The sequence below is a fragment of the Anneissia japonica genome, unplaced genomic scaffold (assembly GCF_011630105.1).
Source record: "Anneissia japonica isolate Jap-2015-1 unplaced genomic scaffold, ASM1163010v1 scaffold27830_len515607_cov181, whole genome shotgun sequence".
NCBI classification, from domain to species: domain Eukaryota; kingdom Metazoa; phylum Echinodermata; class Crinoidea; order Comatulida; family Comatulidae; genus Anneissia; species Anneissia japonica.
The window spans coordinates 340,758-367,140 of record NW_022732997.1 but is presented as its reverse complement, the minus strand read 5'-3'; the positions used below and the strand labels follow the sequence as shown (position 1 = coordinate 367,140).

Here is a 26,383-nt window from a genome sequence, read left to right as displayed (position 1 = left end):
ATGGAAACTGCCTCACCCAGAACGTGGTCTACAAAGCCGAAATCACAACTCAAAACGACACGAAACAGTACATTGGATTAACGGAGAACACCTTCAAATGCAGATACACCACACACAAGCACTCCTTCAATCATCGCAAGAATCAGAACAGCACGAGACTGTCAAAATATATATGGGAACTGAAAGAAAGCAACACCCCCTTCACCATTAAATAGAACATAATAAAACGAGCACCCCCATATAACAATATCACTAAACGCTGCAACCTATGCCTAACAGAAAAGTATTACATCATCGCATCCGACCGTAACAAAACATTAAACAAACGATCAGAGTTGATCTCCGCTTGTGCTGTCGTCACCGCAACAAATACTTGCTCAAGAACTGTTAATTTCCACGCCCACTTTCTACAAACCTCACGCCCATCACTTATAATATACCTGTTCCTAATGAAAGCATTTTCTCCCAGCTGTAAATTCCACAACACGTATATATATACCATCCTTTCTGCTCAATAACCCAGACCTGACGATTGCACATTGCATGAAACTTCAATAGTCGAAAATAAAATCCTTACACGTATCGTTGTCTACCTACATTATATTTGCTCTACCACGATTTTACAGTGGCATTGAGCACTGTTTCCCAAAAAATTGAGAGATTCTTTCTTTATATTTATATATATATATATAAATTATATATAATTTGGTTTTTTTTCTGATTAGGCCTACATTACACTGTATATAGGCCTGATATACATTATAACATCTAATATATAATTATGTTATATATCTCCCTGGTTATATAGTATAATTCCAATTTCATTTTAAGGTACTACTTGTCACCTACATTTCAATATTTTAAAATATTTTTAATACACAAATCGATTCATCTATTTGTGTAAATATATTTTCAGTAAAAAAATATATTACATACAACGTATTGTTACATTAGTATCAATATTTCGTACGTGACTATAATATATCTATGATCCGAGCTGAAGAAGGAGAGCCATTTTACATCTGGTACCACGCGGATGAATATCATCTTCTCAGATTCCAGATCTATCTCTGAGTCCGTTGCGATCACACTAAAGTAAAAACAAGAAACTCGCTACACTGAAGGTAAACATGCAAGGTGTTGGGTAATGAAGTGCTGGTGTTACAAAAACACAGTTTTGTCTAGTGTAGCGGGAGAAGAAAGTCTAAACTTTAGACTGGCATGGGCATTACATGTTGTGTGAATTGCCAATTGCCATGAATGTTCGTCGTTTGTGCTTTAGATCGAGTTATGCCTGAGCCTACTCAATTTAGTTCTGCCTGCTGTACTTACTCTATCCAACACGGGCAATCGCTTCGAAGATGGGCTGCGGCAGTGGAAAGCTAGCCCCGGATTCTCCGATCATTGGTAAGAAGAAGGACTTAGTAAAACAAGTGGAAACAGGCTTTGGGAATGGCGTAACTCCCTACTCTAAACCTGACAATTCACGCCCAAAGATTCCTAAATACAAGGTAAAAGTTGATCCGAGAGTGACAGCCAAATATGTTATTAAAGCACTGATTGGAACGGGCAGTTTCAGTAGGGTGGTTCGGGTTGAACATCGAACAACCAAACAACCATATGCGATTAAGATGGTAGAGAAGAGGAAGGAGGGAAAAGAGGTTTGTGAAACAGAATTATCAATTCTCCGAAGAGTAAGGCATTCACATATTATCCAGTTGATAGAAGTATTTGACAGTAAGGACAGAATATACATGGTGATGGAACTCGCAACCGGTGGAGAGTTATTTGATCGCATTGTTTCCAAAGGTAATTTTAATGAACGAGATGCAACACATGTACTGAGAATGGTGTTAGATGCTGTGAAGTATTTGCATAATTTGGGTATTACCCACAGAGACATCAAGCCAGAAAACTTACTATATTATCATCCGGGTAAAAATTCTAAGATTATGATTACAGACTTTGGATTAGCAAGTTGTCGCAAAGGTGGCGATGATGTAATGATGAACACAACATGTGGAACTCCTGAATATATCGCACCAGAGATTTTATGTCGGAAATCGTATACAAATGCAGTGGACCTTTGGGCAATAGGTGTAGTAACCTATATTTTATTAAGTGGTAGAATGCCATTTGATGATGAAAATAGAACTAGACTGTATAGAAAAATATTACGAGCAAAGTATGCATATACTGGCGAGGTAAGTTCAAGTTTTTATGCTTATTTTTGCTTGCATATAACCAGCAAAATCTATTTGACTGGTAGCTGTTTATTTTTGTTATTCCTCTACCTGACTACATTATTTCTTCTTGAGAAGTAATAAATATTGGTCATGATGTATATTGTTCTCACAAACCTTTGTAACTCTGAGGTGTTAATTGGTGGAGTTTTCTTGACCCTGACCTTAAACTTTAGTCATTGCTAACTAAATGCACTATGGCATGTTGAAATAATATTCATAGTGATGAATATTTGAATGTTTTATGTTCAGTGGAACCTCTAGTCACATACACTTTGCGATAAACAGTGGTAGTAAGTAATGGGAAATGGTCGTAAATCAGAATTTAAGGTCAATGTAAGGTCAAATTCTCGAAGAAGTCCTATCTTTCACATGAATACATTGCTACGTGTAGACAAATAGCCAATTTACTTGTTAAAAGTGCATTTCTGAGATCATTATCTTGTTTCATTAATTAATTTGGTTTAAAAAAGTCACCTATTTGACAATGGATTCCCTATTAGTTGACACAAAGCAAAGCCTGGGAAAAGTAGGATTGAACGTGTGTACCGGAAGCGACAGCCTGAAGCTTGGAGCTACAGCGCAGCAGAGGTTAGAGAACAACACTGGCTGATAAATGTTTGTGATTTGTTTTTATGCAGATACTGAAAATAGGGTTTTAATTTTATATGTTTTAGTCCACTCGTATAGATCGAGTTGACTATTTGATATAAGATGCCGTAGCATAAGAAACGTTTGTTCATAATTCATGTACCTTCCTTTATGCTTTAAAGCTTAAATGTATGAAGGATTTTGGGGTAAATTTACAAAAAGATCTGAAATTCATATTTTAGGCCTAATTTATTGATCTTATATATATGTTTAAATATAGGAAGATTTGCTGTATTCAAGCATGTTCTTCATTGGTTTGATTTCTATTATTTTGCTTAATTCCACCAACCAGGGCCACTCATAAGCAGTCTGGTTACAGCATGTTAGCAAGATAATTTGCACTGGTCTAGTCTATAAACACCAGACATAATAATAAATTTTAGGTCACTGCCATCATGTTCTGTTAAGTTGGAAGACATTTAAGATGCCTGGACTCTAAGACTAATAACTCCATTATTTTTATTCTATGAGTATATAGGCTATTTTGGTAGGTAAACTGCCATATAATAATCAAAAGTTGTCCTTACAGTATTTAAAAGAGAGATACAGATGTAATGTTCATAAAAGTCTAAATTTTGTTTTAAATTTTAAACAACGGTAACTTTAAAGTCAACATATCAAAAACAGTTATTTTTTGCCTTTTATATCACAGCCTCCGCTAGTAAAATTCACTATTTTGAGCACACTACACAGAATCGCATTTAATAATAAAATCATTTTCAGAATGTCTAATTGATTTCACTGTTGGACATGTTTAAATCAGTGGCCATTTTAACAATGTGCCTTTACAGTAGTTGTATTAAATCTATTTTTTTCTGAAAAATATTTGTGCCTAAAAATTTAGACCATCCATGAAAAGAATAGCATATGGATGTGAAACAAATATGAATTTAGCTTTAATGAGGAATTCTGAAAGTTAAAAAAGAACAATGGGGTAAAATGTAAATCTATTGACCATATTTGCACAAAGTGATTGATGCTGTGATGTCTGTCAGTAGTGTATTAGGCTCTGATAAATTTTACACATACCTAGCCAAGAAAATTTGTTCACCAGAGGGAAATTGGGATGTAATAGAAAAAAAACTATATGAAATTACAGACTGAACTAAACTGAGTCGACAGCCTCAGTCAGCGTTGCTCGCTCCACTCTCATACTGTATGTCATGCATGTTGCCCTTGACATTTAAGGTTTATATTAAACTTTTGTTTTTTTATAAGAACACAATTTATAAGAACACTGAGGATGAAATTTCTTGAAAATTAAGAATAATATATAAGAACAAATTAAGACTGAGGTAAAATGTCAAATGAGATTTTTATATTAAAAAACTAGAAAAACCAAACAATTATATCTACCTTATGTGCAGTAGGTATGACTATGTAAAAAATACACTATAATGCAGTACAGTAGGTGTACCGCCTGTCATTTGGGGCCCTTTTTTCAGGGTCCTTTTTTTCAGGGACCATTTTTTCCTTGGCCAATTTTTACCTACATTCCAGTACAGTGTATACTGCTGTACAATAATAATTTTCTATGTTTATAAAGTGTGTAACATAAGAACAAAATAAGAACATTTTGAGCCTACAAATCAGCCAAAAAATAAGAACAATGAGCCTGAGCAAAATCTTACTGGTACTTATAAAACAAATAAAAGTGTACTGTAGTAAAGTGATCAACTGTAAAAGTTTAGATATAATTCTGTTTACTACCATTGCACAGATAACTTTTAACATTTTACAAGTTTATACTGTATAAATGAGTAAAGTTTAAGTCTGAAGTACTGTATAATTCTTTCTACTTATCTTTATAGTTGAAAAAAAAAACTGAACTATATAATGGTATAATTTACACAATATCTTGTGATATACACTATCCAAAAGTATGTCATGCAACTTTTCATTTAAAACATTATTTAAGTAGTTTGGTCAATAAATATTATAAACCATTTAAGAGTGAGCGGTCATTCACAATTATCAACATTTTCACAAGTGCACAAACAATACGCTAGGGGTAAGGGGTAGACAAATGTGTACACATTTACATATGCATGAAAATATTATTCAAATTAACATGTAATATTTAAAATAATAGTGTTTTATGCCAAATTATAATGCAACTATGAATATAATTAGACATTTTTATGAAACCAAGTACAGTACTTAATTGATGTTTCAAAAAATGGAGAATGGTTTTTGACAAAAAAAAATCTAAATTTGATTTGTACACTTTCAGAGGGGAGGGAGGATTAAAAAAGAGTAGACATACTATTTGTATGCTTGCAAAAATGTAGATATTGTGAACGGCCCTAATCTTTAAAACTATTAATCATGATGGTTAAGTTATTGGAGCATATGTTTTGGGATCTAGATGCATTGATCAACTAGACAAAATAGGTAATTATAGAAATTATTCATGTGATTTTTAATACAAGGTAGGAATAGAAGTGGAGACCATTGCGAGGCCATACGGATGGGATTAGCAGGCATTTCGAGTGGTTCCTCGTTATTCAATCTAAAGTTTTGAACTTGAGAAAGCATATTTTGTAATTTTAATACTATTTGTCCAATGATACAGTATTTAGTTTTTGGAATTTATAAGTATTGGTAGTTATAGTACTATAGAATATATAGTACTGTAGGCATATTTCCTACCTCTTTTAACATTTTTTGCAGGCTAAAATTACCATTATAAGATAGTCCATGATTATAAGCATATTTTCTTTACACTCAACTTTTTTCTTACTTGACTTTGTTGCCCTGTAATTGAATCATACTGATCACGCCTCTCCTTCCTTTCAGATTATCTAGTAAAAACCCAGAGACCAAGAGCACTGCAGAGTATTGCAAATGCTGTACTTTACAGGGGCTCAGGCAGGCCAATTGAAATTTGTATGAATTAACTGTGTTATGTCCTGCCAAGAACGAATTGATTCCCAGCTCTGTGTGGGTCTCATGAAATTCTGAAGAATGCTCCAATTAGACAGGAATTGTTTCAGATGGTGCTGGTCTTTGGCTCTTGTTAGATCTTGTTACTGGGGGATAAAAAAAAATTAGGGGAAAAACTCAAGGCTAAAGGACTTGCAGTGCATGTGTTATGGAGGTACATGATTTGATATTCATCCTTTTAGTCTGTGCTTAAAATTAGTAAAGGAATGTGTTATTATTTACTATACTTCCAATGAAATTAGTAGTTTTTTTGCATTTTAATACAAACATATTCTTAAGTTGTACAGTATTTGCTGCGAAGCAGCCAATTCATATTCTTGACAGCAATTTGACCTCTGAAAGGTCATTGTTTGTCAAAAAACAGGGGCCTACGATGACTGAAAAGCGGAGTTTCCTTCTTTCGTTCTGCCAGGTAAAATCAATTACTTTAGGCAACGTTTGTAGACTAACCTACTCGTACCAACGTCAGCATGTCGCGACGCTGGAGTATTACTATTCAGCGTTTTTACTATATTTCTAGGTTTCCTATTTGTATGTTTAATCGGCCCATGTCTTAGCCACAATATTTTGAGGCCAATATTATTTACGAACCCAGTTAAACTTATTTACTAGCCTATTTCAGCGTGCTAGTTATTACATTTAGGCGACGCTTGTTGTAGACTGGCATACACGGTACCAACACTGTTCTAATATAGACAATGGGTCGTGTCTCATACTGTATTATTTGTTATATTTTTATTATTCATTATTTTCACTTGACTCGCATAAATAATTTTGTTCGAAGAACATTTATATGCAGTTGTACTTCACAGCACTTCACTTGCAATTTGCAATTTCTAGTATAATAATATAAACAATTGATTTATTAATATTGTAATTTTATTCATGATCAGAATGCAATTTTTAGTTTGAAATTATTATTTTTTTAACACAATGATACTAGTACTGCCAACGTACAGTAGTATAGCTCGAGGAACCTTCACGAATAACTAACAATAGCGATTGACACACTATTATGGTAGGTAGCCATTCGGTGTGTAATTAATCATCATTTAAGCTGGCAGGACAGGTTCAATGAAACAGCCAACCTCCTAGCCTAATTTGCCTTTAGCAGTTCATTTGCTAATTTTTCCTTTGTGTACCTCCTTGCATACATTACACAAAAAACAATAAGAAATTCAGAGATTTTAGCAGCATATGTTGTAGTAGCAACAACAGCTGAATGCCCTGGCCTGTCTGCACTACTGTTCTACAAGTCTGCTTTTGCAATATGTGCATGTAAACTCATTAACTACAAGGCTAAACTTACTACATATAACAAACTTTTCGGAGCACAATAAAACCAAATTAAATAAAATTTCCTTTAGCAAAATTTTTCTGCCAAATGCGGAAGAGAAAATGCAGTTTCATGAAGAAATAAATGCTGTGTAAAGTTGAATACATCTGTAAACATTAGATATTTGGATTGATGGGCTTCATTTTAATTGCGAGAAAGAATCTTCATCCAAAGATTTAATATTAGTGGTGTGCATTATAATGCAAATAATTATTTTATTTTTCTACAGGCGAAAAATAACATGTTATTTTTATTTGACTTCACCTTTTTTGGTAGGCAGCATGTTTGCAAAACTAGGATGTAAAGTATTATAGCCAAAATACAGCATTTCTGTACCAGTTTATAATGCAGCAATGGTATTATTGTACAATGTATATTGTAGTATCTTTAATTTTTTTCTCGGTGTCTGTCTTCACGAGTTTGATGAGTATAAACATCTGTCATCTGTGCAGAGTGCTACTGTACCAATGATATTCATAATCTGAAACTAATCTGAAACTCAAGAGAACCGGAGGGAACAGAAACATAAAACTAGTGGGCACTCTGAGTGTGTCTACCTCCGCCCACATCAAAATTCTCCTCTGCATAAATTTCCCACGCATATTGTCCCCACGAAAAAAAGTGTATTCAGTGCAGTGCTGCGGTCGGATTTATCAAACAGGAGAGTAAATTCAAATAGGTCGTGGGCAAGGGGGCGAAGTCCCCTTGCGCTCCAGGGTTTTAGAGTTTTTTAAGCCCATTTGATGGCATTTCTCTACATCATTTAAAAAAAAAACAGTTTTCAGAATAAACTACTAGCTGAGCTTTAAAAAAGTTGATATTTTTACATTCTTCATACTGTAGGCTTAGCCTAGATACTGTAAAACCAGAAACTTTTGCGAATTGATAATTTCGGGCGTTTCCACGACATTAAACTTTCGCAAAAGGCCTAAATTTTATTCATGAGAGGAATATCATACAATAGCTGAAAATATTGTATCGTGAGTTCTAGGCCTAAGTTAGATAGGCCTGCAGCCACTGTGTAGGCTAATTAGCTACTGTAGGCCTAGGCTAGGCACCATAAGCCTGCAGCCTACGTCAGCTGTAGGACCAGGACTTAGCTGGCTATCCCAGGTACAGATTAAGAAAGAGACAAGTTTACACACATACAGTACTCACTCATGATATTCCTAAATTTTGTATGGTATTCAAGCATCCTACAAAATGAACAATGTTATCAATGTTTACAAATTATTTTCCTGTAGGCCTAATATTGATTCAACACATTGATTGATGATGATTGAACATCGTGGTATGACATGGTACAAAATTCAGTTTCCATTATAACTTCTTAGTATACACTGCACAGTGGTTGCACATGTGCAATCACATGCAGTGAGGATCAGAACCTCCCTAATTAGTATACTTACTGAGTAGTTTAGAATAGCTGGCCAAGGGTTTATGAATTTTTCGAGCTCAACATCGGAATTTAAGGTCAGAATATTGATTCAATAATTGAAATATATTCTTTTAAGTTTATACACACATTTAATAAAATCCACCAAAATAAATTAAAAATACAATTTTTATATGCTGAAGTTGTTTCTTTTCACAACATTTGTGGGGATTCCCCATTTAGGCCTATGCACTAGATCTACATTGCATCGTCCTAGGTTGCTGAAATAGGTTGAAGAAAACATCTAAGGAGAGCAAAAATAGTTAATAATAATAATTTACGCAGATATCGAAAAGGAATGGATACTACATTAGAAAAAAATGTTTCATGTGATGTGAATTAAGACAATCTTGGCTTGCTTTGCCATTTTAATCATTGTACTATCTATGATGAGTCTGAAATTAAGAGAGTGTAAACAACATTCAATAAGTTGGTTCGGCTTCTACCTCTGCCACCGAGTGTAAACGAATTTGAGTCAGTGTTATTTATATTATTTATCATTTCCCAATTATTTATTTCATCACAAAGAGGGCTAGTAAAAAAACAAACATTCTGATACTGTCATGTTAATATTATCGTGTTTAACATACCTGTAGAAAAATAAAATGAAAATAAAAGGTTCATAGTCATACACAAATTAATTTTAAAATGACGATGATGATCTGTTTTTTTCTTCTTCGTGGTGAGAAAACCTGGAAGCCCAATGTAAAGAAGAAAAGTTTGGGCGATGTATGTCTTTATCACCAGAGCATGTGATGGAGGAGAAATTTCTCTTATCTTAATGGCTAACATGTGATTCAGAGGCGTGGCTTCTTTGATGGACTCACGTCACCCAGGCGCGACTGCCGAACTTTAAACTTTAACTTTGTCTACGCTGCAAGTTCATTAATGACACACATGGAGTCTGAAAATTGCTAGAAATTTTAATGAACTTTTAACAGAAAAGAACATCGAAATGAGTGCATACTATTGTCTAATATCTTCATATTAACTTAGTGTAGGTAAATAAAGTTCTTTATAGGCCTTTTGTGCTATTTATATTGGTGGTTTTGTATTAATTTTTGTACACCATTGATTGAAGTTGCCGGCAAAACATCGTAGTAGCCGATTGAATGCGCCGGCTCCTAAATAAACCCCTGCTTAGCTTAAAAATTGCTTGAAATTAAGAAGTCTCGTACTCATGCACCATCTAAAACAACTTTTAAGATAACATTTTGCTAAGATGGTTTGATAAATCAGTGTAAAGATATTTGCTTTAGGACATTTTAACTTTTTTGACTTCAAACATTTGCTAAGCTGAGATTGATAAATCCCGGGCCTGATTCGTACTCATGCACCATCTAAAACAACTTTTAAGATAACATTTTGCTAAGATGGTTTGATAAATCAGTGTAAAGATATTTGCTTTAGGACATTTTAACTTTTTTGACTTCAAACATTTGCTAAGCTGAGATTGATAAATCCCGGGCCTGATGCCTAAATGGCTTGACCGTTAATAGGATTTTATGTTTAGTAGTACGGACAATGAAATAAAAGATAATGAAAACAAAAATAGACTTCACAGGATTTGAACCCATGGTCAGGAGTAGTGTGGAAAACACTCTTCTAATTACCACTACAACAAACTACAAAAAATTATTTTTGATTGATGGATTGGTCTATCAGGGTACAATACTGTACCTCCATAATACATCCTTCACTGATCTTTCAGGAAGGTCATGGGATGTGCCAGTACATCAGTCATCATCCAATCCAGTTGTGACTTGGAAGTTTGCAAACATGTGTGCCTCTCAACAATCACTGCACATAATGTTTGCCTTGCAGCAATTTATCTGCTGTTAAAATATACTGGAATGCCCACTATTGACTGAGATGATGCATTAATTACAGCTTTTGTTTATATCATGATTAACTGTTCCAAAGAACAAGGTTGATGATTGTGTCACAAGAATGTATAATCCATTGCACCTGTAACTTTAACCAGGGGCTGATCCAGAATTTTTCAAACGATGTGACACAGCAGTTTCAGAAAAGATAAGTGAGAGTACATGACATTGATATGCATTGAATTTTTAAAAATTTAGTGGCAAAATGGGGGGGGGGGGAAGGTTGGGGTGCTTTTCGCTACTGGAAAATTGAAAATTTTCTAAGGGGGTCATCCATAATTTTCATAAGAATACAAAGCATAGTCTTTTCAATGACCCCTCCCTCCCCTTGAAAGTCTACACAATAAAATATTGATTTGTGCCATTTTGAGATCATCATTTATCTTTTTCATATAAAGAGTACTCATGCTTACACTTTCAACCCCATCCTCCCAAAGTGTATGTTTTGTAATCTTTAATCATTACAATTATGGATGTCCCCTAAATAACTGACTATATAACTGATAATAAATGGCATTTCAGGTAATTCAACTTAAATTTAGGGTCCATAACTAAGTTATCAATTAATCTAATTGTGCATTATTAATTACGCTTTACTGGTATTATAATAGCTTGTGCTAGCTCATGGTATTAATTAAGAGCGGTATACACTGTGCTTTATCCTGGTTTTCATACTGTATAGATAATCAGTGGTATGTATACATGTAGCCATAGCAATATAAAATTCTCATTGTTAGTTAAATTACAACCTAATTTGAATGTTCTGTAAAGACCCTAGATTTTACTGCTTATGAAATTGCTGTGTCATTCATGTCAAAATATTTTATGAAAATTAGCCATGTCTGATGTTATAGATGAAGGTTACTCTAATCTATGGAATTCTGTTGTCATTAATGAATTCTAGCTCATTCAACATATTTGGCATAAATTTTTTTATTTGACATGCAGCAGTCTCGCTACTGTATCTATACAAAAGACTGCCATGACAGCAGTTGGTCCAGAATATTTAAAACGGTTGGCACAACATTTTCAGAATAGATAAGGTAGTAGGTAGGGTTTATTTTAATACATAACATTGATACAGTATGCATTGAAATTTTTTTAAAATTTAGTGGCAAAACGTCTCCCCCCCCCCCTGCTGGATCCGCACCTGCATGACTACAGTCATGCGTAAAATGTTTGCACTACCCCTGAAACAGGGACGGCACCACAAATTCTCCGGCAAGGGAGTCCAAGCTCCCAGACAAGGGGATCTACACACACCCCCTCCCCCTTTTGGTCGGGGACAAAATTAAATTTGTCAGGGAATTTTTTTATTGATTTTTTTACCCCCGCCCCCATCCCACTCTGTCAGGGGTACCAGCCACCTGTTGGGGAAGAGCTGGCACCACCACTGCTACCCATACAATTGCCCTGAGAGCTCACTTGCATACCAACCAAACAGGGGGATGCTGCGGCCACTTCAAGACATGAGACACTTGCGCTATCTATTTTACTAAAAATTCTTATGGACTTGAACTACCATTTACCAAAATCATACTGTGCTCTAAAAGATGACAGCAAAAAGGACACTCAATAGTGCCAGAGAGGGCACAATATTGATTGGTTCCCGATGGTAAAAAGTGTTCTGTCCGGTCACGATATCGTGGCTGTACCAAAGGTATAGGCTTAGCACAGGGCTTAGCACCCAATCCTGATTAAAATTCCCGCTAACATCGTGTGGAAAATCGTGGCACTTTGACACAGGATAGGCCAGGGACTTACTACCAATTGCACCCCGGTTATTTTCCACTTGTGCTACAAAGTACTCGCAAGTATATCCCATAAATGCTGCAACTTACACAGTTCTAATCTCTAAAATTTGACAGCTTTGTAAGGCATGTTTGAATTTGGCACTCGAAATTTGATTTTTCCCAAACGACTGAAAAATCCCAAACAGAAGTCCAAGCGGGGGTCCAGAGGACATCCCCCCACTAGCACTTTCCCTACCCTGGAATATAATGGGCTTCATTCAAAAAAGTGGAGTTAAATAGCTTAGCAGTTAAGCCTTCTAATCCCAGGGTCCTGTGGGTTCAATTCCTATAACAGCAAGACTTTTTCTCACGACTAAAACAACTCCATTCCCTAAAGCCTCATAAAGAGACTTCGCAGATAAAAGCATCAATTTTTCATTTATTTAAGAGGGCAGAATACTCTGCAAGGGTCACTCTATAAATGTGGTTGAAAAGAAACACTCAAAAGACAGTTGTGCTCAGCCTACTAAAAATGATCTATCGTACTTTAGGCAGTTGTACCCCATTTCGATGAAATGAGATTCCAACAGTAAATAATGCATGGCTAGATATTAGGACGGAGCTTTTTTCTTATGTTTCTCAAAAGTGAGGGGGTGGTCTAGATAAAAAGGTAAACTTACACTGGAATTGGACTAGATACAACAAAGTTCGTTGGCTGGTTAATGCTATTTTACCTGTATTTCATTTTATCCCAGACTATAGTGCATCCACCAGCCAGCTATATAAATTATAGAGTGAGTCTAAAGTACAAAGTGTCTACAGAGAATATAAACTATTTCATCAGCTGTATTGAAATTCGGACATAGGAAATTAGAATCCCTCCAGCCATTTAGAGACCTCACGTTGGTGCTTCATAAAGAATCAGGTATGCAGAACATCTGCAAAGTTGTACTGCGTTACCTGTATTCAATTTCATGGTATTCATATTGCAAGATGATAATTTTTTTTTATTTTTCATTTTTTTAAATGTAATCATAAGCATGTTTGTTGCAATGATCAATAAAGATTTTAGGATCTACACACATTCTACGTACTGTAGGTACAATATGTACAGTAAGATGCTGAAGAAAATAATGATGAACCTGTATTGACTAATGCTACTGTACATACCATAAATGATAGATCTAATAAGTTGCTCTTGAATAAGCGCTTCACCAAACATAGTTTTAATAATACTATTTTAAATGTTCATCAAAATCTTCTTTCCCCACATTTAAAATTGCGTTCATTCAAAACAGTTAGTAACTTCATTTCAGTAGTAAGTTGGCGTGTTACTCACGATCTGCACATATGACGAACATGCATTATTTAAAAAACAAAAATTTGTATGTGTTGCGTGAATAAGGTATAAAGACGACCCCCTGTTTTTCAATCGTGATTTGCTATTTTAAGCCTTTTCTTTAATATGCGAGAATATACATTACTGTACATTAGGCCTACACAGTAACGTAATACGATGAGTACAGCACTCATATTCAGTTAATTGTCCATTATATTATAAATATCTTGCTTTATCCCATTGCAGTACGGTATCCTTCTACTAAGTGTAAATATTTAGAATCCTTATTAATTTCCTCTCTGTTTTTTATTGGTTTGTATTGATCTGTATGATTGATTAATTTTGGAAAATATGTGCCGGAAAGGTTAGACGATCGACAATGTTTGCAATATTGTCGATACTTGACTGTTCCCATGGATACAGCACTCCGTGCATGTCAATTTTCAGGCCTTGGTTCTGATAATCAATAACACAGTGATGGATGTATACTTTGCTATGTCTATTAAATGTAGGGATGACTCTTATTTTTATGGTACTTCTTGGAGTATTTGGCTATCTTTGGTCAAAATAATCTGTGCTGTTTAGAAATTTACGTTGTTCAATAAGTACTTTATGTCTAATAGTTTTAGTTCGTTGCCATGACGAGGTTCTGTGTTTCTATTTACAAGAGTTATTTTTTCTGTCTTGACGAGGGGATTCCTATTTATTTTTACCTATATACGGTGGTCTATTATGTTGAACATGCCTCTATGCCTTGCGAGAAAACAGTATAGGCCAACAAACTGTATGCATATGCGTTCCAGAATTATATTTTTTTTTTAGCAGTCCTCCATCACTGTAGTCTTACAGTAGGCCTGAATTAAACATCTTAGTGCCCTTGCCAACACTCCACCTACACTAGGGCCCCCAGCAAGGTGTACCTGTGCTTAAAGTAGTCTGCTGGGTGGGACGTCGTTCAGTATTGTGCATAGGTGAGACTATCGTAATATTCAGTGATTTTACGAATCGATGAACAAATATGACGTTAAAAAATCAGATTTTGTAGTAATTTCAAATGTAGTTGCAGTCTATCAATCTTAAGAAATGTAATCACCCTCCTGGACTAAGTTGGACCCCACTTCTTTTTTTTTACTTGTTTACATTTTGTAAAGCAATGTTATTAATTGAATTTACCTAAACTTCATGCGGAACACATTTTCATGCCAAATTTTTGGCTAAAAAACATGTAAGCTAAACCATTGCCTAACCAGTGAAAGTTTACAGACAACCAACAATATTACTCTTAATAAAAAAAAATAATTACACCCCGTTTGAAGATGGACAGTTCTAAATCACCCGATACCTGTTATGTTACACACATGGTTCCCGGCCCCACTCGTCTTTTTTCAAGCCAAGTACGCTCAAGACTAATATTTCCTTATCTCTGCAACGTCTGCACCCACAGCTTGAGATTGCAGCAGTTTTCATTGAAAGATGACACCGCAGTTTGATCATAAATAATAACTCAAAACTAAAGCTTATTTTTAATATCACAAGTTCGTCTTTATGTAAATTTTTTATTTTACTAGTCATCTACCAAATATACATCTTTCGATTCGGAGGACTTACATTAGAACTTCTTGTAAGTAACCAGCTGTGCGCGAGGAAGATAAAAAATATAACCTAGCTAGGCCTAGTTTTGATGTTATATTTAGGCCAGTATTGCAATGCCGACTTGTGATGGCACTTAAAGTATAATTGAAGTATATTTGTGATTTGTAATGCCAATGTTACAGTATTTGAAAAACTTATAGAAGCATCTTCACTTTAGTGTAGGCCTAGTCCTGACCGTCCCAAGGTCACGATTTACGATCGCGAAATACGAACATAACATGCACGGCCTAGGGCCTGTACTACAGGTCTGTTCTTTACGCACAGGCTATAGGCCTAACTATTTTAAGCTGTCGTTCAATTTTGGTAAAAAATATCGCTTATCGATGAGAAAAGACAGAAAATAAATTATATCTGCACTAGATCTTCCTCTGCTTGCTCTCCTACAAATTAAAAACATACTGGGTACACCTATTGATTTTTTAGGCAGTGGAGGGTTTCGAATCAACTATTTTGAAATATTTTGTTCATAAAAATTCCATTATAAAATGACTTGGTGTCTGTTTATATTTTGATATTGATTGCATTTAAATGAAAGTGAAGTTATTGAGTTAATGAAATTTAAAATCTGTGACATGTGCCACGCCACATCGTGTCACAGCATATCTACCAAAAATGGCAACGCTTATGTCCACCCTTTAGAATTTTGTGCACCTCCTTTTAACTTTTGAGGACAACAAATTTTTAAATTCCACCACTCTTTAAAAAATATCCTCTTGAGAGGGCTGATATACATATTTTTGTTGAACTTTAACTTGTATTTTATTTATTTTAATATGCAGATTGCCATTAAAAGTGTTTGTATTTTGTTTGTAATCTTTGATCATGTTGTAGTTTTGATGGAACTTTAATAATAATATGAACATTTATATAGCGCTCAATCCTCCTAAAAACCACTCACGGTGCTTAACATTATTATATTGAAATTATACTTCAATATTTAGACCAATTTTTTCAGTTTTAATTATTTTAATTATTTTTTTGTATTAAGCTGATGAAAACTGTAGTGAATTAAATTGTGTAATACATCATGGTTTTGGCTTAAAAAATAAAATATTCATTAAAAGTCTGCCTATACTTTTTAGACAAAGGGTCTTTAAATTGTTTACTTTTTTATTATATTTTCTTGAGTCTTTATAAATTAAAAAGTAGAAACCTTTGTAAAATACTACAGCACCGAAAGGTCCACTGATTAATCTCAGATAAGATACATACTCCAAGTATCGAAATGCACGCCATCGTGTCGGGATTCAATATTTCAAAATTATTTATGTCATCATCAGGAATGATTCCTGATGATGACACGACACGATCTCGTGCATTTCAATACTTGGAGTATGTATTATACTATTCTTATACTACAGCACTGTTAGGCTATTGTGTTATACCCTTTAAAAACTGGTTTGTTTTTTGTTTAACTTTTGTCTTCCAACAAAAGTAATCTGCTATTGATCTTTTGGCAAAACAATTACATTTCTCCACAGAATAGCTCTTTTCTATTCACAATTAAATAACCTTTTCAAATTTTTGGTGCAAAATTTTGATTAATTTAACAGTTACTGCCATAGGCCTTGGTTAAACTACATTGCTTGACCTAAGTTTGGCCCTAGGATACACCAGAAGTTGAAAAGTTTAATATGATTTTTTTTGTCAGCATTTGCTCTTGTGGCCAAGTGTTGGAAGTTGGGTATAAAACAGCAAGGTTTCATTGCGTACACTTCTTTAAATTAGGTCAATCTACACAGTTTCTTGGTTTTCAATTTGGTTTTCTAACTGTATTCTAGAATAATATTTAGAATTGCATATCCTTATTGTTCTAAAGAAGTATTTTTATACTAAATATGCAATACAGTAATAAGGAATTAATGTAATCTGCCATACATAATATACAGATTATAATTTGGTATTGAATTGCCTTTTCATTATTAAAGAAGGATATTTAGTCAAGACCTGCAGATAGTACATTGCTGACAACTTGTTTCTCACTCAAGTGTCTCTTTGTATCTGAATTGAATTGAATTTATTTATTAATTAGGTAAAACAGGATCAACAAACATTACTAGACCGTTACCAGCTCTCATCTGTCTGCAACATAGGCTGAATAGATCAGTACACTGGGGTAATCCCCTTCTCATCCGGAAAGGTACTGAGTTCTTTAAAAGTTCACATAAGCCATATTGTGTACATTAGGTGTAGGCCTACAGTTTATAGTCCTTATACTAGAAGACTTGTTCCACCACCAGAACGATAGACGAGTGTGCCGGTCGAACCAGCGCCAAAGTGAGGGAGCTTTTGATTGCTCGATGATGGTAGGAGGTAGAACATAAGGACGTCACTAAAACTCACCTGCGCATGCGAGAATGTTAAGTTCTCGTCGCGTGGATTCTAGGACTCAATTTAGGCAAATATACGTATGCAGAAAACGTAGAATGCCCGGTAGGATGGTCACGCATGAGTGATTCCGTTCTAGTGTTGTGTCATTGAACAAATCAAAAGCTCGTTATTATGGCTGTACGTTGTGGCGCCCCTACCTTAGCCTCTTACAAATCCAACTCAATATTTTATCATTTGAATTTTCATCTTTGGTTTTAACTTAAGGTCTTTCTAAAATTCTAAAATTACAGTTGAGTATTCAATATTCTCTTATGGCAATACTTTGCAACCCAAGTACCTCACAGTAACACTTACACATATATTTATCAATGGGCTAAATAGTAATTTGTGTAAATTCATGATGATTGAAAGTGCTATTTTGGATGTTATACATTGGATGATGTGACAGTAAAATCATCTATTGTACTGTGCCGTACGAAGGTGAAGTGTGGCCTGATCCCAGAGAATGAAATGGTCTGATAGTAAGGTGCTGGAACGAATCCAATTTTTTTAATAGCAAACTAATGCAATTTTTATGTTGATGGCAGTAGCTAATAGTTTTTTAAAAAGTTTCAAATCAACTGAGAATTGTGGTTTTCAACAGAAATGTTTACAACATGTTTTGTATATTAAAGGGAATTCAACATTATTTTTGCTGTAATATAGTAGGCCTACTACATTTTATAATAATTTCAATTCAATTGAAAATAAACATTTATTTTCTTCATAGACAAAAAAAAGTACAATGTAAACAATTCAATAGATGAGAATTGATAATAATTGAAGAGAGCATATCCAAAAAAGCAAATGCTTTTGTGTGGCAAGCCCAAAAACAAGTAATTTATATACAAGTAAATAGTAATTACACTAATTTATAGCTTATTGTTTCTTTCTAGTGACACTGTATGTTTTTTTGTTTTTTTTGGATGACGTTTCTTTTGTCACGGGAGTTAGATTGTAATTTTAAAAGATGTTCATATATCTATTTTATCATTTAGTTTAATAAATTGTCTGGTAGGCTGATTCTCTAAGATAATAATATCCAATGTCAGAAGTTATATTTGCGTGTACACTGTAATCCGGGAGTTCTTTGAATATCCCTCCAATCAGTTGTTTAGTACTCTTGAAATTCAAAACAGGCCAATTCTTTTGTACCACTTGCACGCAACGGTATTAATAACTATTGTTGTGGTACTTGGGAACAATTTGCAGACCGGTTTTAGCTTCGTTTTATTCTCCTTATCTCATTGATAAACATTTTACAGTAGCTTTACTTGCAGTCCATGTTTAAATCGCCTTATTGTGTCCTTTTCAAAGAACATAAATCATAGAATAATTCTATTATTGGGAGTTCTTGTATTTGTCTACACATTGCAATTTAGACTGGCTGTCACTTCACCTTCCGTTTAGATCTCATAATAATAATAATAATAATAATACATCTTTCAGCAATTTACCGGTAATGTGGTGGGGAAATATAAATTCATGTTGTAATTGGTCTTATTTTGTTACGGACAGGATATTAAACCTCTCGCTTATACTTACAGTCAGTCAAAATAGTACTAATATTAATAGCCAAGCCTCTTAATCAGAGCAAACTCCGGGAGGCCAACAGTCTCTTTCACTGTTGGTCACACAGTTGCCTAGACACGATACGTTTGTGTCTTCTTTTGTTTATTTATTACAGTTTCTTCTTGTTTTGTAATTATAAATCCATCGAGTATACAATTTATATAGGCCCTACACAAATTACTGCTGTTATACAATCTGCTTGTATTCTTAAACAGAAAACAGATATGTAATTTGTTGTTTTTCCAAACCGACATCATATTCTAAGTGTGGTTCTATGACATTTAGTTTAAAGTGAAGTAAACTGGGACATCTGTGATATTATGTAACAATTTCTCTTCGCTTGGGCTTGATAATGCATCTGGTAAATCAATTAAGTTAAAGCAGTTATCGCCACTGCGGGACTTGCCGGTCTTACTTGGAATTTTCTACAGCAAGTTTCAGAGTCAAAATTTCATGAAAAATCTGGATGTTAAGGTGATTATGCAACTGTTCAATGCAGCTTTGAAAAAAGTAATGGATAATTACCCAGATGATGTATGGATAATTTTTGTGCTTGAACAGGCCATCAGCATTTTATTCAAGTTCGTCCAGCAATCTAGCAGTCGGAAAATTGTGTTTTGGCAGAATGGAGTAACCTACTAGGTAACGACACTGTGGTGAGACTGGTTATTTTTGAGGCAAAGTTTATGAGGAATAGTGTATTGGGTTTATACAGTTTGATGTTCTTTGACCAATTCTTCAAAATGAGAAAATGAATGAGATATTGATTTTTTTATGGTGACCCTTCCAGCATGTCCATGAAGTTTAGCTAATATTCAGGGACCCTTAAATATTTATATAATTTGAAAATGTTAGGTTTAGGAAGTGAAGAAGTTTCTTAATCAAGAAAAAAAACAATCCTGTGCTTACAGGCTTCGAACCCAGGACTCTGCGATAGGAAGGCAAATAAAAATCTTAAACCCCAAGCTACATCTCCAATTTTTTATATTTGTGTTTTACTTGAGTTTAGCTTTTCAGCGTTGGATGACAGGCTTTTTAACAACTTAAACAAATTACTTCAACAAAATAAGTTTTATATTTGACCAACCCCCCCCCCCCTTTTTGAACAGTTTGCTGCTGTAATGTTATTTTATTATAACCTTTTTCTATTAAAGAATCACTTATGAGTTAAACTTAGCCTATAGGGAACCTTCTCCCCTCCCATTCCTTCACTGAACCTGGTTATAGACCACCTGTGATACGGTAAAATTAAAGTCTAGTGTTATTAATCATTATTTAAAGTTTATTATACACTTGTATTACTGCATGAGGAGCAGAAAAAGAAATCAGAGCATAACAAATAGTACAATAGTATCTTGACAATCTACACTTCCGATTTGCTAGTTACTTAGCCCTTTATGTTACAATGCTTGTGAATGCCAGCACTGACTCAGCTTTAAAGAAATGAAGCATTGTCATCTAATCTTCGCGTGATTGCAAACAATTTTCCACAAGAATGGAGCGAGCCAACCAGCTCATGTTATCAGGGTTATGGACAATGCTTGTATATTATGAATGAAAGCTGAGCCTAGAGTTGAATTCATCAATAGCCACTTGTTTTATATTACCTTTAGGGTAACTGCTATATAGAATCTGGAGTAATGTAGCAGCTTGTTCTAGAGAAAAATCAGAAAAAGTTAAAATGTAAACTACTTCTTTATAAATACATAAATATCTATTTTACTGTAGTGACTTTAAGGGTTAAACTAGAAAGAATAAAAAATAAGTTTATGGAACCTGAACATCTACAGGACCTCTACAAAGGAAGAATGTTGCTGTTAGAGTGTACCTGTAAGAAATTTATTTAGTTTTAATAATAACATAACAAAATTTTTACTGGGCAACATATTTATCAACCTAGTGGTGCCATAACGATAAAAGGCTATTGGGCCTACCTCAGCATCTACCAAGGTGGAGCTGAGGTGCAGCGGTGGCACCAGAAATTTGCCAACAAGTGGGCTGACGTGTCTAACAGGGGTCCGAGCCAAGGGGCCGATGAAGCCTCAATCAACTGCCCTGAATAAAAGTCATTTGTAGGGTTCACATGGAGAGTATCACAGGTAGTTTGTGCAACACAGTGGTCGACAACTCAACTTGCGATAAAAATTTATAAAAAAGAGTTTAAAGCTCAGCTTATCAATATCAAAATAATAATAATTACGATATAATAGTCCTATTTGTTTGGTAAAAATACATATTATATTTTACATAAATTTAAACTCTGTAGAAAATATTATTTTTATATTGAATACCAATTTCTGATGTTTGTAGCAACTCAGTAGATACATCGACACTCAACAAACCAACAGTTCTTTTCAGCATAAATGGTGTACCATCAGCATTTATTTACAGTTTTTACCACTGTACTGGGAAAAAATAATGTACCTCACTAGTGTTGCCTGCAATAATCGTGAGGCTTAGATTAGGTAGACTGAGGTTGCTCCTTGTGCAATCTGCATGTTAGATAATAATTGATTGTTTTTGTAGGTTGTGTATGTATTCAAAAATTTATAAAATAACATGTTTAATTACACTCCAAAATGATCTCTATATAAGTGTGCCAAATTTCATATCAATCCATTGAGCGGTGTCAGAGCCTTCAGTTAATCAACGTTGAGTGCTTATTGTACTCGGCACATTTTTTTTTTAGTGAACTTCTTATGAAAGTATATACATTTGAATATCTCTCCGTACGTAAACTAAAGGAAACAAAAGAATTTAAAATAGTGGGAAACTCATGCAATTGTTATAGTTCAGTTTTATTTGATACTTTTGTAAACAGACACTGTATACAGTATAAACAAAATAGTAGATTATTTTATCTGTTACTACATTACTACGTCATAATGCGTCATAATGCACACAAGTCGTGTTTTCCTGTTTTGGGAACATTTGGTAAATGTTGATAAGCATACTGACATTTGACATTCTAGCTAAAGCTTATAAACATTCATGGTGTCACAATATTCAACATTCACAAAATTATTCTTGTCCCCAGAGATTTAAAATTGACGCCTATGAGAACATGGTCTCTAAGGCGTCATCTCCACCGATTTTCGAACGACAGAATCGCGTTCTGATGCGTTTTCTACTGTATTCCAACAAGCTATCCTAACACACCCAGAAATACCATTAGCCAGGGTGCGTTTCTTGCCCATTCATTCATGTTTGAGGCCGTTAGCTCATTGCTCCACCCCCGTTAAATGGTTGACTGATTACACGTTTAGACGCATTTGTGCCTGACTGTATTTTAAGATACGATTGTTGATGTTCAACACAACTTACTGGTTTACACAATAATCGTTGTTTTGTGGTTCATAAAACTACACATTGCGCCCAATCTTAAGCCTAACTCTTTCACGTTCAGCAGTGCCTAGACCTAGCCTGTCCTTTTCTGTTGTTGTGACAGACGATCGTGCCAACCGCAGCACTAGACGTCAGGTTCATTAGTAGACCTAGTGTGGCCTATCGGGCCCACTTTCATTTTAATTGATTGGTACACGTGTAGCTATATTTTGCAGGGCTGGCCTAGAAGCTATGCAGACAATCCTGGCCTACTGGCCCAGGGGAAGTTATTTATTTGCCCTTTCAAACCTGTGATCTGACAAATATCAGCCGCGATGATAAAACATTCTGTATTTTTGTATGTTTTCACTAAATTCAGGGAATGTATAATATTAATAAACACCCTAGTACAATTATACAGTATTTTACTCTTATAAACATGTAGTGACTTTAAAATAGTTTAATAAACATGTTAAATTTACTGTATAATGATATTCAATTCGCTAGGGCCTGGCTAGTGTTGACCTTTGGCTGCATATGATTAAAAGTTTGTTGTACCTTTACCACCGTGTTAAAATTCTCATGCCATGGCTTTGGTAACTGATTATAAGCCTATATTTGTAAGATAGGGATGGTGTGTATTCCTGATACATCCCGGTCGGATTATTCGCCGGCTAAACGTATGACATTTGTGTAGTAGTAGCCTCTAGGCAACACTCATCAAGGGCCTTGCCTTGGCAAGCTAGTGGCGGCCTAGGCCTACCTCACACTTTTTTCACACACATGCGACTTGAATCTGCAGCATCGCAAGACAGGCAGTTTTTTTACAATGGCGCACATTAACAAGATTTTGTTACGCCTATGCGCTAAACAATGTTGAATCTATGGCAATTAATTTTTGACTGTAAATACGAAGCCTAGGGTTATCCATGTTGAGTAAAAATTGTGAATCCTATTCCTAGGCCCAGCCAAAAAAGTCTTAAAATACTGGAAAGTTCAAACACGACCAAGCACGTTTGGAAGCGTTTCTGTTGAACCTCGGTTAAGAACCGCTAAGCGAATGAATATTCAATGAGAATATAATGAGGTAGGCCTAGGTGAATTTCTCAAATGCGTTCGGAATGAAGTCATTCTCAAACTTGTTTCTGTCGTTCGAAAGCCGGTGGAGATGACGCCTAATGCAATTGAGCTTAGAGTTAAAAAGTTTAAAAGGTCTGCTTATGTTTAAATAAAACAATCAAGAATAATCAGTACCACATCATCATCCCATCATCAGTTCTTGCTTTTTGCAAGAACGGTTGATTTAAATGCGCATGTTTGTGCCTTAGGTTTGTCACAATCCCCGACTACACCTCACAATCCACCTATTTGATTATTGCATTATTAAAGTCCAATTACAACAATGTCAGCAACATGTCTTTTATCTTCATCCTCAATGAAAATATGGTGCAACTTAAAATGGACATGGACAAAAATATTATAAATTTTTGTTAAATTATTGATAATACTGTGCGTCCCAGCTACTCGATTTTTTATCTTAATATTTGAAATTATAGATTATATATTTTTACAGCAGGGATTTCAAATGCGTTAATGATCAAAATTTTTTTGGGTTTCAATTTAACGATTTACTAGGGTACAAAATCGTAAAAATGGTCTAGCACGAAATGTCCGTTAAATTACAAAAAAATACACCAAAAATATTTCACTATATTGTTCAACTACTTTTAAACATATTTCACTACTATGTTTGTTTTGTTAAGTAAGTTATTAGATGAATTAACGTTTCTTCAAACACAATCAAATTTGACTAATTTGAAATAATTCCGAAAAATAGGGCGCCCTCTCCTAGCCGAAATTCGACACTATTTTTCCAGTGGCTTTCCTACTGTACAGTATGTATGGAAATGTTATTGAAGTTCTTAAAAAATATTGGAAAGCTAAGATTCAAATTCCAACAGCTTTCTTTATAGTCTCTTCTTATTGAAATCTAAAGAATAACAAATGCACAATAAGCAGTCAAAGTTAGGGCATTATATTTTGGTTTTGGAAAAGGAACTGTGAGTTTGGGTTGGGTTATGTAACAGGAAAAAAAATAACTACTTTGCCACTTAATACTAATATTGTAGTGGTCATCAAGAATTCCTGGTAGACAAGAATAAAGAGGTCAACAGTGTGTGACCTCTTTCCCTGGCAAACTGCATAGCAGGAACTGTTTGGACAGAGGCTGTGTTATAATCTTTTCCAGAGTAACCATGTACCCAGTCGGACATCATATGTGGCTGTCTTTCTCCTCGCATTTGTAATCAGTTGCGAGAAAAATGAACGTGGTATGCCCACCAATGGTGAGGCATTCTAGGTGAATTGATGAAGAATATCTGTCACAGCACCATCAAGTAAATTCAACTTGGTAGTGTTCCTCCGCAACACACTGGGAAGCTCATTGTTCTCTAATATATGCCTTTTTTTTATATTATATTGCTCCCCGTGCCCCTACTCCAGGTCTTGTAACACACATTACCGCGGTCGATCTGCTTAATTTTGGTGTTGACTGAGTTCTTTTCAACTGTGCTACTTTAACATAACCTCTTAATAGTACCATCCGATTGTAAGCTCATATTAACTTTTCAGTTAAAATGGACATGCAGCACTTTAACCCTTTTTTAGTAACAGTTTAAGACGTCTCAGTAGTCATCATTGTATAAGTAATTTAGAATAAGAAGATATATTTAATCTCAAATTCTGATGACAGTTTTAAAGTTTTCAGAAAGATACTTGACTACACTGTAGTTATTTATAGGCCTATAGGCCAAAACAGTATATTTTGTGCAAGTTTAGAATAGAAGCTCTCCGACTGACCTTTAACAGTAGGAACACAAGTGCAGAGGGACAATGCACACATTTGATTGTATAATGTTTAAAACATGAGATAGTTTTATTATAAATTGAAATAGGTAAAGATAAAGTACATTTAATGTGGTGTGAAGACACAAATTATCGAATAGACCTTGCGTCATTAAGATGGCCAGATATAATTTTCAAATGATGGCTAAATATAATAATAATAATAATAATAATAATGATAATAATAATGATAATAATAATAGTAATAATAATAATAATTGTTAACATTTGTTAATAGAATCTGAGCATATCTAATTTTAGCACAGAATTATAAGAGCAGACTTTTAGCATTGTGCTATTTAATTTAATGTGTATTTAATAATATGTGTATTTTATTTTTGAATAAGTACAAACTACGCATATACTGCACAGTGTACCCTCCCAGTTTCATCATCATCATCCTCCTCCAGTGGTCTGCCAATTGGCAGGTTCATAGCAACTACTCCCGCCATCTATTCCGATCTGAAGCCGCTGTCTTAACTATTTGTATGTGTTTCCCTTCTTTGTGTTATCAAGGAAAGCATATCTCTTTCTTCTAGGTTTTGTTTTCTATATATCTACCTTCTAATACAATTTTTAGGAAGGCAATCCTATCTTATTGAATATCCAATCCGTTTGTGATGTTGTTTTATTTATATATTTTACTATTTGACTCTCTTCATTGACTTCATTCAGGACTTCTATATTGCTTTTCAGGTCAGTGTATTTTATACCCTGCATCTTCCTCCAGTACCACATTTCAAATGCCAAATAATAATATCTAGATTTATAAAGTTCCTAATTTCATGACATGTACGTGAACTAAAATAAAAAAGAAAACAAAATGCTGGTGGTTTTACAACCCAAGCTTGTATGGGGAGGAACAGTACTTTACTTGTTGTAGTGGGAAAGCCAACATCTATCAAAACATTATAGGTAAAATATTCAGGTCAGTTGCTATCTATTTCAGTGTGTCCTAGCTAGATGTCGACCTGTGAATTGATAGTGAGGC

General features: G+C 34.6%; 1 protein-coding gene across 1 annotated transcript in view; it reads left to right on the top strand.

The window, feature by feature from the left end:
* The first annotated feature begins 1,063 nt into the window (after window positions 1-1,063).
* The window catches only part of LOC117115942 (serine/threonine-protein kinase H1-like), a 37,822-nt gene continuing 12,502 nt past the window's right edge, over window positions 1,064-26,383 (top strand). Inside the window, exon 1 of the mRNA XM_033259836.1 lies at window positions 1,064-2,204. Within this exon, the coding sequence (XP_033115727.1) occupies window positions 1,362-2,204 (843 nt within the window). The 5' untranslated portion in view covers window positions 1,064-1,361. The remainder of the gene's footprint in view (window positions 2,205-26,383) is intronic.